Source organism: Leuresthes tenuis, unplaced genomic scaffold (assembly GCF_036924035.1).
Source record: "Leuresthes tenuis unplaced genomic scaffold, fLeuTen1.0.hap1 SCAF_19, whole genome shotgun sequence".
Classification (NCBI taxonomy): Eukaryota; Metazoa; Chordata; class Actinopteri; order Atheriniformes; family Atherinopsidae; genus Leuresthes; species Leuresthes tenuis.
Genome location: NW_027325373.1, coordinates 16,930,809 through 16,948,137, shown reverse-complemented (window position 1 = coordinate 16,948,137; position 17,329 = coordinate 16,930,809). Strand labels below are relative to the sequence as shown.

Genomic DNA, 17,329 nt, shown 5'->3' with positions numbered 1-17,329 from the left:
AATCAAAGTCACGTTGTCCAGAAACCAAATTTTGTACCACCTTTACCCCACAGTTAAATAAATATTTCATCCTGGACCGAAGCTTTACACAGAGCATTTCTGCCATCCCCAGTGGCATGTGGCTGGCTAAGCAGCTGTTTGAATCCCAGACACGGCTTACCTTTTTTGAAGGAGTACGCCGGTCCTGCAGAGCGCAGGGGGCTGGAGCGTGGCGGACTGGAGGACAGTTTGGGATGCAGTTCCTGAAGGGTTCGCACAGGACTGCAGGGAGTGGACTGAGGTTGGGCCATTGATGCTTCATTGTCTGGCTCTGAAAAAAAAAAACACACAATAAGCACAGAATTCTTAATTTAGAGTTTCATAATCATATATAAAGTTCTAAAATGAACTTTTATATTCCTGCTGGCCTTCTACCTGGGGCGTTGCTGCTCTGGAGCGGCCCTGTATTCGATGTCTGGTTGTTCTCTTGGCTTTGGACCTCAGTGTTTGGGCTTGGGGCTAACTCCTCTTCCTCCCCCCTGTCAGGAGCCCCTTCCTCAGCTGCTGTGTCCACATCAGCATCTTCATCCATTTCTTGTGAGCCTCCACGGAGGGGTGAGCCAGGCACCCTCTTTTCCTTCAGCCTCTCCTTCTCCGAGATCACCGCTGCGGAACCGGTACCCACCATTCCCACAGCCGGTGACCTGACCCCATCGCACTCGTCCTGCAAGAGCAGCTCGCTCTCACCAAGCCCTCCGCCCTCCCCCCGGTCACTGCTGGAGCCAGAGTCGCAGGACAGGAATTCATCCTCAGACGGGGAGCGGTCTCCGTCTCTTCTCTCCTCTCCGTCACTTCCCTCCCCGCTCATGCTGCACTCTTTCAGAGGCTCCTTCAGCTCCTCGTGTAACTGGTCCATCAGACAGCGCAGGAACTCTTGGGTGTCCTGGAGCGAGACAGATCCATGTAAACTCAAAATACTGATAACTGTGCCTTCATTAACAGAGGCTGGACTTCTGTGGGGAAGACGTACACAGATAGATGGTAGAAATAAAAAATTAATAACTCATAAGTAATCATTTTTTGCAAACCAACCAGATCCACAAAAGACAGGCAAATATTAAAATGTCTTTTTCAGTCCAGTTACAAATGAAACACGCAACAAACCAGAGCCAAACATGACAGAGAGACAGGTGTAACACGGTCAGAGGAGGAAAGGTGGACGGAAATCATGACACTGAGGTTTCTTTAAGCATTTGATTTCTTTTGCTGATACTGTGTCGGACGAAATGACTGACAGGTGATTTGTGATTCAGTCTTCGTTTTCAAAGATTTAATGTTTCCAAACTTAAAGCTGGTGCATCAAAGGACAATTACTTTAGTTCATCAAAATGAACCCATGAGGTCTTATTTAAATCATGGCCACAATGTTACCCACAGATTTCCTAAGCAGCGGGAGCCAATCCCAAACAAGAAATGAACTGTAGAATCTCTTAGAGGGGGTTGGCCAGATTGACAAAAATATGCAGCGATTACAGAGACATATTCATCCTTTCCCATAGTCCCCTAAACAGATGTACTTTTTGTGGCTCTGGGGAAGTAAAAGCACATATTCATGAATGTCTGTATGTTAGCAGCAAAAACAAAATAACATCTGTAAAAAAAAACACACAAAATAACCAAAAAACACCAAAAATAAGGACAGCATCCAGCTTCTTCTGAGTGTTGCCAGGTGTAGTTACCTGCTGGGTGCCTACCTGCTGAGCATAACCTCGAAACATGGGGTTTACCAGTTTGATGCCGTGGGACAGGCTGGTAGGCACCACATAGCTGGGCCTGAGAAGGTAGGTCATGAGAGAGATCCAATTGAAGACATTTGAAAATGAATACTTAGACATTTTGCAGCCGAATGTTATACGAAGGCCGTTTAGTTTGAAGTGTTCTTACCGCTTCTTATGCCAGAGTTCTGAGATGAGTTTCTGGTAGCTCTTACACAGGGCAGGCTTCTTATCAGTCCGTACAAGTCCACTGCAGTCCAGGAAGAACTGAGTGAGCGGAGGGCTGGTGAAGAAAGCGAGAGCAAACACATTACACGATAAGAACAGCAAACACAAACAAAGAAATGAGTCACATTCCTGAGAATTAGCCAAAACTTAAGTGAGAAAGTGAACTCACCAGTTGGACAAGGCTTGAAGGGCAGCATTCATGTAGCAGGAGTTTCCGATATTTTTCATTCCTGTCAAGCCTAAAGGCAAAAAGGACAACACCCACCAAAAACTAACCATCAATGCTGGTGTGGATTAAAAGAAAAAAAAAAGGAGGCTTATAAGTCATTGTTCTTAGGTCTCAAAAAACAGCAGCTATGATCACTTCCTTGGATGTGCTTGGATCAGATTTCTTTTTTATCAATGCTGGGACTCTTTATCATAAATTAATCTGTATCAAATACACAGTTCTGGAGAAAGAGCTCGACTCGGTGTACCTCTGGGTTTTAGTTCATCCTCCTCTGATTCTGAACCCTCTTCCTCTGCCACAGCAATTGGTACTGCTTTTAGTGGGTGACCTGTTGGGTGTGGAGCTGCATCCTAGGAAAACCATTAATGCATATCATGAGTTCATCTAGTGTGTGTGTGTGTGTGTGTGTATTTTCCTTGTTTTTAACTATTCAAGCATGAAAAGTCAGAAAATAACGTGGCGAGCTGAGCTGAACTCATACCAGCTCTGTGGCTTTGCAGTGGTGGGCTGCAGCTGGCACAGGCACCAGGGCCGGCCTCTGGTCCAGGAACACTTCCCGCTCGCACACATAACACCAGATCCTGAAGGTGGTCAGGTTCACTGTCAGGTTGTGCTTCTTGGCCTACAGGATGAACATAAACAACATCTTTCTTTTGATCAAATACACGCTCTAGCAGCCAAAGAGGTGGGCTGCTCAAAAGGAGAAAAAGCCTTGCAGGTATGTTTAGTCTGAGATGGTTTTACCTGCGCATGCAGGGTGCTGTGATCAGAGTAGGACTCTCCACATCCGACATACGGACAGTCACTCTAGATAGCAGAAACACTGTTTGAGATAGGATCTGACAGAACTGAATCTTCTTATCTATCTTGCAAAGAAACACTGTCATCCAAAAAAATAATAATCTTTGTTGCTTGCATTTCTGAGAGCAGCTGCATTTATGAATACGTTTATGTACCACACTCATTAATTATTAAGCAGGCACCTGCCTCTTAACATCAGAGGATGTAGGATAAGTGCCTGTTGTTGTTGCAGAAGGCATCCTTTATATAAGGTGAGCCAGGCTAAGCCATATTTAAAGTATTTAAAACAGCACTGAGGCCTGACCCTACCTGCAGACAAGCCCATAGATTTGGGCCCCCGGCTCCACATGACTGACAAGTTCCCTGCAAAATAAAGGTGGAGAATGGAATAGAATATATGAGCAAAAGTAGATTGAAATTATTCGTGTGTACATGCATTTTGGCTCATCCACAACAAACAGCATGCAATCTCAACCTAGATCATTGTAAATGTTCTCACTCACGTGGTTTATAACTAAATCAACACTCAGGCATCAAATAGTTGGTATTCTGTCAAATCATAAAAACACACCTTGGACTTCTGAAGGAGATCCTCTTTGGTCACCTCGCCTATTGAGTCCAGGTGAGGACAAACGTCTTGCTCTGCCATGGTTATTTACTGTCTTCAAGGAGACGTGTGCTCCTTAGACAGAAAAACTGAGTAATTCAGTCAGAGGATGTTGTAGCAACAGCTAGCTTCGTCAGCTGAACACAAAACACGATCTGCACGCACAGAAATCCAATACACTGGTAACTCAAACATATGTAATACGTCTACATCACGCTTTAACTGTCTTATCACATGATAGACCCTCCAATGTACCTGGAGGCTGACAGCTCAACAGAGTGACAGGCCCAATGTTTACCTAAGAAGGCTCTGAACAACCGGTTTACAACGATGACAGTTGTTATAAACGAACATGTAATTACCGCAGAAGAGAAGGAGCTGCCGCGATGATAGTGGTTATTTCTTATCTTTCTGTAAACAACCCATATTGACAGCGACCAGGTGACAGTGTGCTAACAAGAAGAGGAGCTGTATTACCGACGTAATACAGCGACCATCCTCAGAGAGCCCCCCACCCCCATCCGCAACGCGGCCCGGTGAGGCGCTGCGCGACGTGGGAGGAGAGTGGGGTGATGGGGCACAACAAGTCAGCCCAGTTTGAAGAAGTCAGTTAAAAAAATTTAAAAGAAAATTCAAAAAATTAAAGCTATATTTTCTTTGTTCCTGTCTGGTATGAATGCTTATCAAACATTTTTTTAGCTTGGTAAACTTTCTTCCATAGACAGATTGATTGAAAGGTAGATATATAGCTGGATAGATAGATTATTTTATATACACATAAAATACAGGTAAGCTATAACATGTTTTATCCCGTTTTCATAAATATGTATATCAACGGAAGTGACGTACGCATGTACGTCGGTTAAATATGTGCTGTTTGGGTCGGTCTGAATTATCTTCAAGCCACCAGCAGAGGTCGCCACCTTTTAGTAAATTTAACTGCTCCACGTTTGGAGTTCACATCAAGATAGAGCCATTTTATATAGCGCTTGTTGGGCACGTTTAGTAGTATATAATGCGCGGCTACATTTATCGACGACGCAACATTTTCTTTATATCGTCGAAAAGTTTTAAATAGATTTGTAGCCTATTGTAAATATTTAACTGCACATTACAAATGACAAAAGTTACAAAATATCCAATTTGCTGCTGTTAAGAGACTAAATCTTTGAAACTTGGTTTCCTAATTCCCCTATCTTTCTGGGATACTATTAAATTACAAAGTTATAAAGATTTATCACGCTCTCACAATGAGCCTGTATCACTGTCTAGTCCTGGTATAATTTGATCTATTGGAATAGGATGTGGAAAATAGACATAGACATACTATGATATTGACACACATCTATAGAAATGTCACTAGACTGCAATAAACTTTGAGTGTCCATACGAGGACAATTTCAAAGACAGTACATCCACCTTCTGAAAACTGCTACTACTGTCAGATGAATAGAAACTTGTTTCTATTCACCAGTGTGTGAAATGAAGAGAGAAAACACAAAAATGTTTCCAAAATAATTGATATGGTGTGTAAAATGTAAAGAAAACAACTGTGCAATGATTTGAAAATATCATGAACCAACATTCTACTCAAAACAGAACACAGAAACCATATCAAATGTTGAAAGTGAGACATTTTACTATTTCATGAAAATTGTTAGCTCATCTTGAATTTGATGGAAGAGACATGTCTGAAAAAGGCTGGGACAGGGCCATGTTTACCACTGTGTAACATCCACTCTTCTTTGGAGGAATTGAGGAGACCAGTTGGTGGACGTTTGGGAGAGATATGTTGACCCATTATTTTCTGATATATGGCTCTGTTTTCTATTTCATGTAGTGCCAAATTAGAGAAAGGACCGCTAGCAGACTAGTCTAGTACCTGGACTATTCTACCATGAAGCCATGCTGTTCTAATAGATGCACTTTAGCACTGTCTTGCTGGAATATGCAAGGCCTTCCCTGAAAAAGGTGTCTTCTGGATGGGAGCATATGTTGCTCTAAAACCTGTATATACCTTTCAGCTGTGTTTCAGATGTACAAGTTGCCAATTCCAAAGGCACAAATGCACTCTCATACCATCAGAGATGCAGTCTTTTGAACTGAGTGCTGATAACAAGCCAGATGGACCTTCTCCCCTAGCTGCTTGACAGTTTGAAGATCACGGGCATCTAACATAAATTTTCAGTTGTGTCCTTGCACACAGAGCCTAATCAGCCTAATTAGTGGCAATTCCAGCTGTTTCTTTTTAGCATCACTCACTTTTCCAGCCTTTTGTTGCCCTCATCCCAGTGTTTTTGAGATGTGTTGCTGCCATCAAATTCAAGATCATCTAATACGAAGAATGAAATACTAAAATACCTAATTTCCAACATGTAATATGTTTTTATTTGCTCTATTGTGAATGCTTATTGCACTGGTCAATGTGTGAATTGTGACGTCAACACAGCGCCAGGCAGGTAAAGTCAGTCACAAGCAGGTAAGGAGAATCCAGACTAAGCTAATTCTAGTTTACAGGTTATCATGCTACAAAACTCAGTTAAAGACTCACCCCATACATTCAATTTCAGTTAAATTCAATTCAGTTTTATTTATATAGCTCCAAAACAACACAAATACAATTTCATGGCACTTCAAAGATACAGTCCACGTCAAGTCAGTTACATTCCAATTCATTGTAATACAATCATAATCAAAGCATATCAATGTCATTCAATTCCAAATTAGCCTTCTTACGTTTTTACTGTCACTACTCCTTCAATCAACAGGAAACCGTGGTACAATCAATTTCTTAAAACTGTTCTGTTAACTAATACATGGAAATTATGACATGTATGTAAACTGTATTCAGTATTGACTTAAAACTAAGTTGAAAAAAATTAGATAAAACCAATCATGTTCATAAAAATATGATTTCTCAATAATAATACATTGATTTTATTCATATTACTACTAATGCAGTTATCAAGCTGTAAATAAAAGAAACACATTTTTAGGGCGCCCTTTCTACTCTATGTCAGAGAGATTAACATATGAAACTGAGACATGTAACTTAGGTTAAAAACGTTTAAATTAAACATCTAGCATTTTAATCAAATCACAAACAAATGAATAAATTACAAGCAACGGAAGCCAAAATAATGGTCGCTTCTGTTCAATTCAGCATGACGTACGACACGTATTAAGATTATACAGTAACATGGTTAACAGATTCTGAGTCTGTTTTAAAGTAATTCTACCATGCTTTTCTAGGAAGTGAGTAGCTGAGAAATCTGACTCCAGATCGGTGCCCCTAAACGCACACTGCTCAATCCGCAAACCTCGCGGTATTTAATTTACCCACAATCCCCTTGTCTTCCTTTCTGCCTGAACCGACATGGTGGGTACATAGCTGATCTTTCTGAGGAAATGTTTTAGCTGTTGTATCTGTTTGCATCCTTGTCTGCATGTTTTTTATTACAATGTAGAATGTTTCTACCAAGTCTTTTAAGCTTTCGTGTGGATTCCACGTCAATATTGCGACTGGATGTGATGTAGTTAATGAGTAAAATTGGGTCCAAGTGACTGATGTCTAGCCGGTACGAGCAGCGCTGTGACTACCTATCGGAAGCTAAAGCTAACTCCTGGGAACACGTTGGACTCGCCACTTCTTCATTAATATATACTCTGTTGTAGTTTATTTTATTAATGCGACTAGCTGGAATGCAGCAAGACTAAACAATTCCGTAGAGTTTGAATGAGAGTTTGGGCACCGTAGCAGGCGGAGTTGGGTGAATAGGCCTCATCTTTGACTAAAGATGCTAACATTACATTTCGCAGATGCAATTATAACTAAGCTACGTATTAGTGTTACTAGTGAAACCTTCCATTCAGTTTGTAAGTTTTCAATTTGAGTGTTTTAAGTGTAACAGATTCATTGTTAGTGTAGCCGGCTTGGGTTAGCTCCATGATGTTTCAGCTTCACTTCCATGCGTTAATCTCGTCAGATTGTTGATGTGAGGTCTACTGTGTTTTAAAGGAAGCATGGTGAAGCTCTTTAATACTGCAACATTAGTATAGCTGTTTCTGTGTTAAATGGAGGATATAATGGAGCACCTTAAGCTTCCGTGACTTAATCTGTGCTTTTAAGATGCATGTAAATTCTCATATTGGGTTAGATTTTGTATATTTTTTCTAACTCTACTCTACTTTGCTCTTGACAGCCTAAGGGAAAGAAGGCTAAGGGGAAGAAGGTGGCACCGGCCCCTTCTGTGGCCAAAAAACATGAGGCCAAGAAAGTTGTCAACCCCCTCTTTGAGAAGAGGCCAAAGAACTTTGGCATAGGTAAGTAGTTGTATTTTAGGTGAGCAGGGTATTGTTCACCTATAGTGCAGATGATGTATAACAATATTTGCTATCGTATTACCAATGAAGACAATCTTCCACCAAGATCTCTGATGCACCTTAAACAGATAGTGGGAAATGATGTGCCTGTGTACTGAAAACCGATATAAAGTATTTATTTTTTGTTATCTACAGGCCAGGATATTCAGCCAAAGCGTGATTTGACACGCTTTGTGAAATGGCCTCGTTACATCCGCCTGCAGAGGCAACGCTCCATCCTCTACAAGCGTCTGAAGGTTCCCCCTGCAATCAACCAGTTTACCCAGGCTCTGGACCGCCAGACTGGTGAGATTTGAAAACGTTTGATTCCTCAGGAAAAGAATTCTGTTTTACATGAAAGTCAGTAAGAGGGCTTGAGTATTTCAAGGTTGGCTTGAAGTCCAAAACGGTACCGTTGCCTCTTTGCAAATGATGTGAAAGGATATTTGCTATCTGATTAGTTGTGCTGACCATTCCCACCAAGATCACTGATGCAGCTGTGCGAGATGATTAGATGATTAGAGTCACCTCCTCGTTTGGCTGTGGGGTGTGTAATTTATTGTGTTCTTCCTCAGCCACCCAGCTGTTTAAGCTGGCCCACAAGTACAGACCAGAGACCAAGCAAGAGAAGAGGCAGAGGCTGCTGGCTCGTGCTGAGCAGAAGGCTGCTGGAAAGGGAGATACCCCAACCAAGAGGCCTCCCGTCCTCCGTGCAGGTGAGGAATACTGGCCCTGTTGCTGTAGAGCTGTGGAAACAGCACTGTTTTTTGTGTTGCTGGTACTTTCAATTCACTATGAAGTTGTGTATGTTATTGAACATCACCTGTTATGATAGAACTTAATTTATTTAAGACACCTCTCATTAAAACGTTGGTGCACCTATGTTTAGTTTGGCCTGAATGCAGTGATGACGTGAATTTCTTCACCTGAAACTTGCCTTGATGTGTTTCGAGCTTTTTAACCCTGAGCATTGGCCATAATATGAAGAGGGTTTTTTTTTAATTTTATGGCAGGTATGTTGCAAATCAGAATTTAATTGCCATATTACTGTTCATCTAAGGTGTGAACACTGTCACTTCTCTGGTGGAGAGCAAGAAAGCCCAGCTGGTCGTCATTGCCCATGATGTGGATCCAATTGAGGTAAAATAGGTGCAATATTTTGTATTTGTAATGAGTCCAGGTTAGCGTAGAAAAGTGGTCACTGGCAATGATGTCTGAATTTCTTCACCTGAATCCTCTGTGTGGATCAAAACAACGAGCTTTTTAACCCTGAGCAGAGGCCACAACTTAGAAAGTTTAATTCCACATATTGATCAGATTTGCTGAACAGAAATACTAATTCGTGTTTCTGTACTTCCCCTACTTTTTTTTTTCAGCTTGTTGTATTCCTGCCTGCTCTGTGCCGCAAGATGGGTGTCCCATACTGTATCATCAAGGGCAAGGCTAGACTGGGCAGACTGGTGCACAGAAAGACATGCACTTCACTTGCCTTCACAACAATTAACCCGTAAGTGTAAATATGAGCTGAACTCTGCTGTGACTGAAGTATTTAGCAGGTTTTTCTACTATTCAGATAGTGCTTCATGCATGGCTGAAACATGTCTGAAAATATTGCTTTGGATTGTTATACCCTTTTTAAGTTTTTAATCCAGTTATGTACGAGAGCCAACATGAATTTAAATGTGGTATCAGTGATGCACTTTATCTATTTTTTTTATTATTATACTTTGTCTGTAAAGTGTCAGTTCTGACAGACTACTTTTGTCTTTCATAGTGAGGATAAAGGTGCACTTGCTAAGCTTGTTGAAGCCATTAAGACCAACTACAATGACAGATATGAAGAGGTGAGTAACGGTTGTCTGTGGTGTCCACAATGTAAATATTTGCATCATGAAATATTTTCTTTTTTTGTAACCGTCTGAAATTTGTTTTTCAGATCCGTCGTCATTGGGGAGGTGGCATCATGGGCCCCAAGTCCACAGCCCGCATCACTAAGCTGGAGAAGGCTAAGGCCAAGGAACTGGCAACCAAGCTTGGTTAAAATGTTTGGAATAAAAAAAGTGTATGTCCTAATACGGGTTTTTGTCTTTGTTATTCAAAGTAAACATGCTATTTTGTGACCACTTACTTATTCATTCAGTGCAATGAATGTAGTAACATGAAACGAGATTTGTCCAATTTTCCATATAATTTACTGGTTTAAAGATGATGCAGCTGAATTTTTTCACCTCTTACGAATAGTGTTGAGTTTAATCTCAATAAAATGTGGAGTTGTAGGGAATAAAAGGAATACAAGTGATAATCTCAGTTGTTGAAATGAGCTGATTTGCTTTCAGCAAGCCACTAATGATTTGAGATTACAAGTTATGGGAGAAGAAATATCCTTTATTTAGATGTTTTTGTCAATCTCCAACATTCAAACGAGTTCTAATTGGCCTCCAGATCCAAAACTATATGACAGTAACCCTAATCTTGGTTTTATCAATTGACAGAGCTTCATAGGTATTTTTCTTTAACTTGAGTGTCACACGAGCAGTTTATAAATTACACAATGAATGCATGATTCTTAAAGGATTGTTTTGCCATCGTTTCATCAGTTCATTGCCATTAACATGTAAACAGGAAAAGCAACTCCCACACTCAGTGAGGCTATTTACATTTATCAGGAAATCTGCTGATTATATACAACGGTCTGGAGCTGATATAGAACCATTAAGCTTAAGGTTTGTTTTTCAGAGTATTCGTGTGTAACTCCAATCTCACTGTTGAATCGTCACAGTTTAATCTTCTTGATGAACTTGGCGTACCACATGTAGGTCGTAGCTGCACACAAGCCATACCTAAGAAAGAAAAGTAAGTTGCAACATTACTAATAAAAAATTGCACGTTAACTTTGCAATAATTCCACAAGTAAGGTGCCCACCTACCATGTTACTACATATTGCATGTGTTCATTCCTCAGTGTGATTCTGGTCTGTCCACCGACTGGTCCTCCAGGAATGGTGCTCCCTGCATGATACAAGACAGGGAAAATTGCTTTACTGTTCTGTACCCCTGAGGGAATATCCCAGCGTATAAACCAGTAGATTTAATATTGCGCCATCAGGGATCCTAAATTGTTTACCAAGGTCAGCATCGATGAATATGGGAGCAGCTCCAGTGGCGCGGGACATGGCCTCCAGGTCCCGGTAATGCCAGCGGTTCTTCTCGACGTCGTTGTTTGGTACAAACGGCTTACGAATCTCTGTCAGCCTGATGACTCCCACCACCTCCATCTCACCCTCAACCTGCACAACAACAGTTTAGATGCACCTTGATAAGAGTGCACGAGGACTGAGGGAAGCTTATGAGCAAGATCAATCAAACAAGTGCTGTATTTTATTGATGAGCAGCTCAGTCAGAGTTGTGTCCACAAAAACAGTACAAATAATTAGTAATAAAAACAATGTTCTAAATTTGACTTTATGTTTTGTGATCTGTTTGTCACAAAGATGCAAGATGTCTGTGTTGCACAAAGCTTTGTGTCACATCATCTGGAAGACTGACCTGGCCTTTCATCCTGGTCTCTGGTCTTATTTTCTTCCTCGGGACATATCCTCTGTTCACCAGGATTGTGATGCTGCAGTGACATCAACAGCATGGATGTAGCGTAGCATCACTGTGCAGTTAGTACCATCTTGCAGTCTATAATCTGGTTTCTTACCCGAGGTCAGTGCAGTAGAATGGGGTTATGACATTAGCGCCGGTCTCTCCACTTGAAGACAGACCTCCTGCCTCCCTGGCCTCTTTCTCTGGGTCGACGGGTGAGCGGGGCAAGATGTACAGCTCCTGTGAGTGGTCATAGTGTCCACGTACTTTAACCCTTCTGTACTCCAGCTCATTCAGCTCATGAGGACTAGGGTCCAGGGGAAAAATGACAAGCAAATCTGCACATTAATGAAGAGCATGTAGACTCTGGGCGGGGTCATGCCAAAAAATGTCTTTGTCTAAACCAAAAGAGTGTCGGTTTGCCTTCACATAGGTGCCATCATTACATGAGCTGCTGGGCTTGATTTCTAATTGATCTATTGTACATTTACACATTAACATTAATAAATCACTTAGTGAATAATCGGTGTCAGTATGACCTGCTGTTTGAGCCTGTGTGAAGACCTTCACACATCTACCATTTACTTACTCAAGAGGAAGAGGGATGGGCTCTGCTGTAGTGAGTCGTCTCATCTCATCGATTAATCCCATTTTCCACTGCCGCCTCCTCACCTTCACATAAATAATGTCATTTCAGTCAATTTAATGAGAACGCAAAGAAAAAGGAAAATGGAAGCATTAGAATACCGTATCTTATAATAAAAAGTGACACGAAATAAGTTATAAGCTCTACCTGCCATGTACCAAGGCCAAAGGTGGTGGCAGGAATGAGCAACAGAAACCATTTGAGGAAAGAGTCTTCGCTTCTCTCTGCACTGGCTGCTGCAGAGCTGGACAGCCGACCGGAGGTTATACACTTGCCTGAAAATGTACAAATATACGGTGAACTCTCGACACGGTCTTATTGTCGTTTGACAAAGCCACGCACAGCAGGAAGGAAGAAATGACGTATGGATGTTGCTCAGAAGTATGATAAGAGCAGCATGAACAGAATTCCCAAACATATTCATACTGTATACGGTGTACAAATTGACTGTACTGCATGTAATTTACATTTCTATGAGCTGAAAGACCTAAAAAGTTTTACTTTGTAAAATCAATTTGCAATTTTAATGATTTTAAGCTAAATACCACATTACAGATCAAACATATGACTGACGTCTCTAATACTAAATACTAAACCTAAAACACTTATTTTCTAAATTAATTAGAAACATAGTGATAGAATACTAAGATAGAATAAGAAACTACGCAAATACGACTCTGTTGACATTTCAAAATGAACATTAAAAACAAGCGTCGAATATCGTTGTAAGAATAATTTAATGTACCGTCTGCACGTTTGAAGAGTCTGGGCAGGAAGAAAGTCCTCTTAATGTAAATGACATGAGTCTGTAACGACATAAAACAGAACAGAATTCTTTTTTTATTCATTCCTGCAGGTCGCGCAGTCACCGACAAAAATGACATTCACGTTTGTTTTCTGATGTAAAGGCACAGAGGTGAATTATGCCACGAAAAACTTACCTGTTTCCTAAGTGTCGGAAGAAGCCTCTTAGAATAAGCAACCAGTGATTTCAGAGAAGCCATGTTGAATCAGTACATTAATAACATTTGCTAAAAGTGTACAACAACCTGACTACATAACAGCTATATAACTGACATGTTTCTACTCGGACTCGCAAGGGGGGGACGGATTTCGATGTGACTACTTCCGGGTTGGTGACGCTCCGCCCATCACATTTAATACACGTGCGTTCAAATGTGTGTTGATATTTTTAACCAACAGATTTAGTGTTTCGTGGGTCAGTTTTAGTTCAGATAAACGCGGCGGCCCGGTGTATTTGTCAACATGGATCTCGCTGCAAAGGACTCGTACATTCAGAAACTTGCTAGTAAAGTCTTATCCCAGCGAGAACAGGAGCCAAAGAAGAGACCGTTTGGTAATATTTGCTCGTTTTGCAAAGTGATTTACACATTACCGCGCATTTTTTTCCCTTGTATTTAATTAGGAACTGTACTGTATTTGGTCACGATCTGTGTCTGTGACTGTAAAAAGCCGTATTACTGAAATTGTGACACCTTTAATGTACCACCACAGTTCACCACATGGGGCGCTACACGGTTTAAAACTGTATTCCCCGATTTACGTTTTACGCTTACGTTTTTAAGTTTATTCTTCAGATAAATTAATTAACTCATTTTAAAAACCGGCCAAATATTTGGAATTTATAAGATTAGAAGATTTTGTGCTTTAGCAGTGCTTTGTGTTCTTCGTTTTTTTTAAACTTGCATCTTTTCAGATTTGACTGTTTCGGCCAAATTTAGGCATTTAAAGACACTTTGAACATGAGTATTTTTCAGACATTCTATGTACAAAATGACCATAATAATTTGCAAAAATGAGAGGGGGGGGGGGGGGGGGGGGTAGAACAAGATATATCTCAAACTGATTAAAAACTCTCAATAGGACATGAAATGGCACAACAGAACGAACATAAAGTGATGCAAACTTCATGCAAAATGAACAAATGAGAAGAATAGAAACTACCTCTACCACAAACTGACAAAGATCAGACACATGATGGTCAAAATAGCACAAAGTAACTAACATACGAACAACCAAGAGTTGCTAACTAATCACAATGAGACACAGAAAAACCCCAATCTGTATCAGCATTCTTTGTTTTCTGTTTCTACCAGTCTAGATGTTTCGGTTCTCTGTAGGACAACTGGGAGAGGTCTTTTCTACATTTGTTCTGTGGGGCCCACTTTTAATGATCCATTTCAAAGTATATACAGGCCAGAAATTGCTTTTATACTAAAGACCTTGTATCTTACAGACATGTTACATGTGATCTGAGACGGAAAGGACCGTTTGCTTTATGTTGAGAGGTCAGAAAACTCACTGATAATCAAAATAACTTAGTTCCAGTCTGAAATGAGGAAGAAGGAAAAAAATGTTGCATAACAGATCACTGGACTGGCAGATTTGAAATGACTTTTGCAAATCCAGATGTTTTGAGGTTAGCCGATTCTCGTCATCCAACCCCCTGAAAAAGCAGAATCACTTACAGAAAACGCTAAGTCTAAAGGGAAAACTCTGAATGTCGTTTGTCACCAGTCGTCTCTTAGAAAATGAGGAAAAATTAAGGTCCTGAAATACACAAAATGAGCCGATCTGGTCTCGTTTTCTTACAGTTTGTTGACATTGCTTAAGCATAATATACCAGGTCTGGTAACTAACTACAGTTCAGCACCAAGGGAGTCAAATAATTGGTCATAATTATCACGTTGAATATTCAACATGTGACTAAACATGGATTATGTTTGTCTATCATTAGTTTATTTCAAGGGTGGAAATGACACTGATCCTCCAAAGAAGAAGAAGAAGAAATGTAAAAAGAAGCATTTGAAAGACAAGGACACCGATCACAAGACTCCCAAACCCCAACAGAAGCCTTCGCCCTCTTCAGCAGCTCAGAAAAGCCCAACTGCAGTAAAACCAAATGCGTCCAAAACTACTCAGAGCGTAAATGGAGGCACAACGCACACACCTAAAGGTGCAGTAAGTGGATGCAAGTTCAGTAATAATCTGATAACAGGCTGTCGATTTCCTTAACATCTCTTGGTCTCTTTTTATTCTGTGTTTTTCACAAAGGAAGTAAGGTAGACTCCAGCTTCTCTACAGTAGATGTGCTGCGGAAGAGGCTGCATGAGAAGATCGAAGAGTCCAGAGGGCAGGTATGCTGCTTTTAAATATGCCTCCTTCATTAGGAGTCATATTTTCAATTTAGGCAAAACAAGACAGCTTTGAGCTGAAAGGTGGCGTTTGAATGAAGCGTTTGTTCACTTCTTTTACCCATCGGTCGTTTCTGAGCCTCTCCTAATGATGCTAACTGGACACAACTGCAGACTGTGAGAACGCACTTAGCGTAAAGCAGAGGACTTATTTAACTTTTAAGATGACGTACAAAGCAGCGTCCAAAAATATGTTGGATGAAAACGGAATGCACTGCTTTTAGACCCTATGTTTAATTTAAAGTAACACGAAGTCACTGGATCAAATGTTGTCACTTAAAGAATTTTGTTTAAATGTATGTGTATTTTTAATTTGATGTCGGCAAAAAGTTAAGAAAGAAGAAGTTTGGTTTGGCATGTTTGCCGCTCTTTTTCATCAACACTCTGTAAGGCATTTGGGAACCCTGAAATGCTTTTTTTTTTTTAAATAGTTTTGAAAGTGTCTTTTTTTTTTTTTTTTTTTTGCTTTTACCTATTTTTTTTGGTAGCATCCACAGTCTTTTACTGCAGAGTCGTGCTGTCGGAATATGAATGTGATTTGGTATTGTCTTTCTGTAATACACAAGCCAAAAAATACCGTATATAATGACAGCAAATGCTGCTTCAAAATAACATTCAGCATTAATGGAGTCTTTGCATTTGTGCATGTTACCAGTGCTATTGGCACAAATGTATCTGCCAACCTCCTACCTGCTAGTTTTCAAATAATGGACAATAACAACCTGGATGATCCCTCTGATTATTGCTGGATTTCAAATTTTCATTTGCTCTACCACAGGAGGGTTGACTGAGCTGCGTATGAGAGTTTTGACACATGAAAGCATGATGCTTTCAGTGGCATTCTTTAACATTTGCAGGGATTTCGTCATTCATTTCTCGTTTTCTTTAGTTTTCAAAAAAACATTTTTTATGTTGTAATACCTGAGGGCCGACACACAGTATGCACTTTATTTCTCTGTTTCACGTTGATAAAGTATAGTTCAACCCATTATTTGATGTAGAGTTTAATGTGAATGTTTATGTTTTTTTTTTTTTTTTTAATCAGGGAGCACCAAAGGATGCTTCATCAGAGGCAGTCCAGGCAAAACGTGCCAAACGAAAGCTGGAGCGGGAGCGCAAGAAGAGGAAGAGGAAAGAATTTCTGATGAAGAAACTGGCTGAAAAGAATGGCGAAGAGCAGCCGGTAGAAATAAAAAAGGAAGAACCATGTGCTCCTGCCCCAGACAAAAAAGTTGAGGTTCCCATTGTCTTCAACAAGGTGGAGACTGTGGAAGAGGCATTTGTCGACAAAATGCTGAAAAAGAAGGAAAAAAAACGAAACGTAAAGGGCCAGATAACACCACTGACGGGGAAAAACTACAAGCAGCTGCTCGGCCGTGTAGAGGCTCGCAAAGCAAAGCTGGAACAGCTAAGAGAGAAAGACGAGGAGAAGGCTCGTGCGATGGAGGAGAAGATGAAATGGACCAACATGCTTTATAAGGCAGAGGGCATCAAAATCAAAGATGATGAGGACATGCTGCGAGCCTCTTTGAAGAGGAAGGAGAAAAAGCGCGCTCAGAGGAAAAAGAATTGGGAGCAACGTAGCCAGAAAGTCGTAGAAAAGATGGGACAAAGGCAGGACAAGAGGAAAAAGAACATCCAGAAACGGAAGCAAGTCAAGATGGAGAAGAAGAAGAACAGAGCGAGGAAGAAGGGCAGAGTGCTGCCAGAGGACTTGAAAAAAGCCGCTGTTTAGAGGTTTAGTGTCTGTATTAGCAGATCAGCAACGTTTTTACATTAAATCAAAGTGTATTGCTTGTGCAGATATTGTTCCCGTTCTTCATGTACAGGAGTAATATAATTGTGTCGTGGTCAATAAAATGTGATCCTTCATTTTGCAGAACATATCTCATAACTTCT

General features: G+C 40.6%; 4 protein-coding genes and 4 non-coding genes across 14 annotated transcripts in view; 6 read left to right on the top strand and 2 right to left on the bottom strand.

The window, feature by feature from the left end:
* The window catches only part of usp20 (ubiquitin specific peptidase 20), a 100,335-nt gene that overhangs the window by 12,615 nt on the left and 70,391 nt on the right, over positions 1–17,329 (bottom strand). For 2 of the 7 annotated variants that reach the window (XM_072371785.1, XM_072371790.1), the window contains exons 1-11: positions 3,982–4,154; positions 3,584–3,774; positions 3,322–3,375; positions 2,956–3,018; positions 2,693–2,833; positions 2,459–2,561; positions 2,152–2,221; positions 1,924–2,037; positions 1,719–1,812; positions 415–922; positions 161–310 (exon numbers count right to left, since the gene is read on the bottom strand). In XM_072371785.1, the coding sequence (XP_072227886.1) occupies positions 161–310; positions 415–922; positions 1,719–1,812; positions 1,924–2,037; positions 2,152–2,221; positions 2,459–2,561; positions 2,693–2,833; positions 2,956–3,018; positions 3,322–3,375; positions 3,584–3,661 (1,375 nt within the window). In that variant the 5' untranslated portion in view covers positions 3,662–3,774; positions 3,982–4,154. Of the gene's footprint in view, positions 1–160; positions 311–414; positions 923–1,718; positions 1,813–1,923; positions 2,038–2,151; positions 2,222–2,458; positions 2,562–2,692; positions 2,834–2,955; positions 3,019–3,321; positions 3,376–3,583; positions 3,775–3,967; positions 4,155–17,329 lie in introns of those variants that run through there. The other 5 variants (XM_072371786.1, XM_072371789.1, XM_072371791.1 and 2 more) reach the window with 5 other exon arrangements.
* On the top strand, positions 6,921–10,054 carry rpl7a (ribosomal protein L7a). The gene is made up of 8 exons (XM_072371794.1): positions 6,921–6,998; positions 7,822–7,942; positions 8,138–8,287; positions 8,557–8,697; positions 9,042–9,121; positions 9,358–9,488; positions 9,756–9,825; positions 9,918–10,054. Exons 1-8 carry the CDS (start codon positions 6,996–6,998, stop codon positions 10,020–10,022), a joined length of 801 nt encoding a protein of 266 aa, XP_072227895.1. The 5' UTR covers positions 6,921–6,995; the 3' UTR covers positions 10,023–10,054.
* LOC140277607 (small nucleolar RNA SNORD24) lies at positions 7,988–8,060 on the top strand. Its single transcript, XR_011909113.1, has one exon. It is a non-coding gene; the product is annotated as a small nucleolar RNA SNORD24 (small nucleolar RNA).
* On the top strand, positions 8,406–8,477 carry LOC140277606 (small nucleolar RNA SNORD24). The gene has a single exon (XR_011909112.1). It is a non-coding gene; the product is annotated as a small nucleolar RNA SNORD24 (small nucleolar RNA).
* LOC140277605 (small nucleolar RNA SNORD36) lies at positions 8,881–8,953 on the top strand. Its single transcript, XR_011909111.1, has one exon. It is a non-coding gene; the product is annotated as a small nucleolar RNA SNORD36 (small nucleolar RNA).
* Positions 9,184–9,259, top strand: LOC140277602 (small nucleolar RNA SNORD36). Its single transcript, XR_011909109.1, has one exon. It is a non-coding gene; the product is annotated as a small nucleolar RNA SNORD36 (small nucleolar RNA).
* surf1 (SURF1 cytochrome c oxidase assembly factor) lies at positions 10,367–13,313 on the bottom strand. Its single transcript, XM_072371793.1, has 9 exons — positions 13,157–13,313; positions 12,961–13,021; positions 12,363–12,490; positions 12,159–12,241; positions 11,685–11,876; positions 11,528–11,600; positions 11,106–11,268; positions 10,909–10,990; positions 10,367–10,821 (listed from the first exon to the last, which is right to left on the bottom strand). Exons 1-9 carry the CDS (start codon positions 13,217–13,219, stop codon positions 10,755–10,757), a joined length of 912 nt encoding a protein of 303 aa, XP_072227894.1. The 5' UTR covers positions 13,220–13,313; the 3' UTR covers positions 10,367–10,754.
* On the top strand, positions 13,350–17,324 carry surf6 (surfeit 6). Its single transcript, XM_072371792.1, has 4 exons — positions 13,350–13,572; positions 14,974–15,192; positions 15,291–15,373; positions 16,476–17,324. Exons 1-4 carry the CDS (start codon positions 13,482–13,484, stop codon positions 17,163–17,165), a joined length of 1,083 nt encoding a protein of 360 aa, XP_072227893.1. The 5' UTR covers positions 13,350–13,481; the 3' UTR covers positions 17,166–17,324.